General features: G+C 34.0%; 1 protein-coding gene across 1 annotated transcript; it reads left to right on the plus strand.

Annotated features, from left to right (window-relative positions):
- The first annotated feature begins 2,293 nt into the window (after positions 1-2,293).
- Positions 2,294-2,976, plus strand: LOC143614721 (cysteine-rich receptor-like protein kinase 44). Its single transcript, XM_077088071.1, has 3 exons — positions 2,294-2,417; positions 2,476-2,534; positions 2,671-2,976. The coding sequence occupies exons 1-3, from the start codon at positions 2,294-2,296 to the stop codon at positions 2,974-2,976; spliced, it is 489 nt and encodes a 162-aa protein (XP_076944186.1).
- Positions 2,977-3,246: the final 270 nt, after the last annotated feature.

Here is a 3,246-nt window from a genome sequence, read left to right on the forward strand (position 1 = left end):
GCCTAAAATAATGAATTTAGGGTTAAAACTTTAGAACTAATATTTTATTTATAGTCAAAATGATTATTACACGTTTGAGATGCACTAATAAATCTTGCTTATTTTCTTTCAAAATCAGTGTTCCATTCTTTTATGTAATACATTCTTTAAACCAAAATGTACCCAAAATGTTGTAAACTAGGAATGTACCCGGCGCGTTGCGTCGGGCAGGTCGGTAAAATCTGGGTGGTGGTAAAACTCAAGTGTTATCGGTCTCGAGCGTTGAGATGATAAGTCGATGTGAATCCAGTCGGTTTCTTACGATACCAATACTAAAACAAAATGACAGTTTGTCGGTTTTCGTTACAGTGCTACTGGAACTAAAACAACAGGCAGTGACTTTATACGAATTTGGTCGGTTTCTTTCTCGTTCATTATGGTACCAGAACTAATACAAAAAATAAAAAAGAAAATTGGCATCCGGTCGGTTTTCATTACGTTCATTATGAGACTGGAACTAAAACAAAATAAACAAATGACATCAAAACCCTAGCATTATCAGTCCCGGAGTTTGATGCAATGCCTTTACACGAATTCAGTCAGTTTCCGTTATATAAACAAAAATTGACGTTAGATCGGTTCTCGTTATGTTCGCTATGCTACCAATAATAAAAAAGAAAATCAAAATGATAAAAACTTCTCATATATATATATATATATATATATATATATATATATATATATATAATGGATTGATTTCTTTTGAGAATCACTTTGAGTTTTAAGAACTCGAAACAACTCAACGTAACAATTTTTTTTTTCCGAATTTTTTTTACACATGTGTAATATGCAAGTGTAAGTGATGTACAAAAATTACGGTATTTTTTTACACACCGAATCGACTTTTTACACATGTGTAATTAACGTTTAAACTTGTGTAATTATCAAAAATACTTATTCTCTCTCCTGCTTCATTTTTTTAATTACATTTAATTTCAGCCACATGTTTCATATCATTTAATTAAATGTGTGGTCCAAAATTGAGTTTTTAAAGTTTTTAAAACTCTACCATAGTCCTCAAAATAACTCTTCCCTGTATATAATAACTTAAATAACTTAAATATATTGAATAAAACCACTCCACCTACCAAGCATATTGGTATATTGAATAATTGATTATTATAACCACTGCTCCACCTACCAACCACTAAAACTTTATGGTTTACATACACAACATCCATCGCCTCTCTCTCTACTATCACAAACCAGAAATTAATACCCTCTTAATATTTTTCTGAAATGTTTGGATCGGCACTCAATCGTTCGTGTTTACAACGTCGAAGGTGGAAGAGCTCTATCAGTTTGTACAGATTTGTTTCGATTCACAAACCCGTAACAACACTAATCTAGACATATAATGTTGGAATAGGCGGTCTCGGAATTATACTATCTACACAGGTAAATTGTTTCTTTTGAGGGAAACAACTAAAATATGAATTATTTATGTTAAAGTTACATTTCTTTGTAATGTGTTATAACATTTCATATTTGTGTTATAACTTTATTAAGCTATATTTGCTTATAGCGGGCCAAAACATATTACAAGTCATTGTTTCAGTTTTTTTTTTTTTTTTTTTTTTTCATTTGAATGTATTAAAACGAGTATAAATGGTTCATATTTGGATGTAGTAGTTTAAGTTGAGTTATATTTGCTTGTTATTTGTTAGAAACTGTAATAAGAGTGTCTTTATATTAGAAATTGAACATTGATGTGTTTGTTAATTTTCAAGACATGTATCATGACACTAGATGGTTAACCATAAACTCCATCTTGTATCTTACATCATATACCTGATATCTGCTCTAGCAATCTCTTAATATACATTTATATTCAAGAGCAATCTAGTCTGATTCTCACGCCGGAGGATGGTCACAAGGAGGAACCCCCCCTTCTCAGTGACGAGCTTACGGTGTCTGTTTTGCAGGTTATCAGAAGAACCATCTTTGCCGGATCTAACCCCTCGTGGGAAACATCTATTTAACCCCCAGATTATCCGTAATCTGCCCGGGGCCGATTAGTGTTTCTTCACAGCCAAATGCCGGCTTTTGTTGGTTTACGATTTGACTTTACACTTTGTAGTCATAGTCGTTGTTTTTCATAAATTGCATTATTGTGTCAGATGATTCTAAGCGATCCATTCTCCACTGGGAAAGGAGGCAAACAATCATCAAGAATGTGGTGCATGCATTATATTATTTGCACCATGGGTGTACAGAACCTGTAGTCCACAGGGACGTTAAAGCTACCTATATCATGCTGGATGAAAACTATGTGGCGAAGTTGGGCGACTTTGGAATATCAAGACGTCTTAACGCTGATGAAAGTCGTCAGAACACAATTAGGAACACCGTGAGTATACATATGAAATCTTTAAGCGGTACTTTATTAGAGTTGTCTAATGCTAGCTAACACTGTTTTATTTTTCAATTGGATAGGTCTTACATGTCCCCGTGTTATATCATTTAAAACAGATGTTTACGCTTACGACATTCTGGTACTTGAGATCATTACTGCTAAAAGATCCAGAAGTTGCATTAAATTCAGAAAAGATGTATGTCTCCACATTCTGTTATAAAATTATTTACAACATTTTTAATATGATGAGAAGCTAAATTCACAATCTTTTGCAGATATTCGATAGCTCACATAGTAACTCATACCAAGATCATATAGATCGCTGCTTAAGAGAAGGGGACATGAATAATAGGCAAGACATAGATAAGTGCATTCGCATAGCGTTGCTGTGCACTGATGAAGTGGAGAGCTCTCGGCCACACATGGGTGATGTAACTGGATGGCTTGGAACCTCCTTGGGAGCGGGACTTCCAGTTGTTCCTCCACCGGTTGTGCATCAAGGAAACTCAGTTACGATTATGCAAGCAGATACAAGCGTAACTAATGGGACTATGACTAGCTCCGCATTTAGTGGTAGATAATCATAGATCGTGGAGTTTATCTATATCTATCATGGATAAGGATGATGTGTGACTTTAACAATTACAGTTGCAACAGATGGAGAAAACATAGCGGAGTCGGAATGAAAAATATAGAGAAACATGCTATGATGGAAAAAATGAAGAAAATATAAGACTAAATGTTGAATTGAATGAGAAACTTCACTTGTCACGAAATGAAAATTTCTACCAAGTGAAGATATGAGTTTATGTTGGTGAACTAAAATTTGAATATTTATTGTATAGCTTTTT

The sequence above is a fragment of the Bidens hawaiensis genome, unplaced genomic scaffold, assembly GCF_021521415.1.
Source record: "Bidens hawaiensis isolate Kalapana, Puna unplaced genomic scaffold, B.hawaiensis_p1.1 tig00040825_1, whole genome shotgun sequence".
NCBI lineage: Eukaryota > Viridiplantae > Streptophyta > Magnoliopsida > Asterales > Asteraceae > Bidens > Bidens hawaiensis.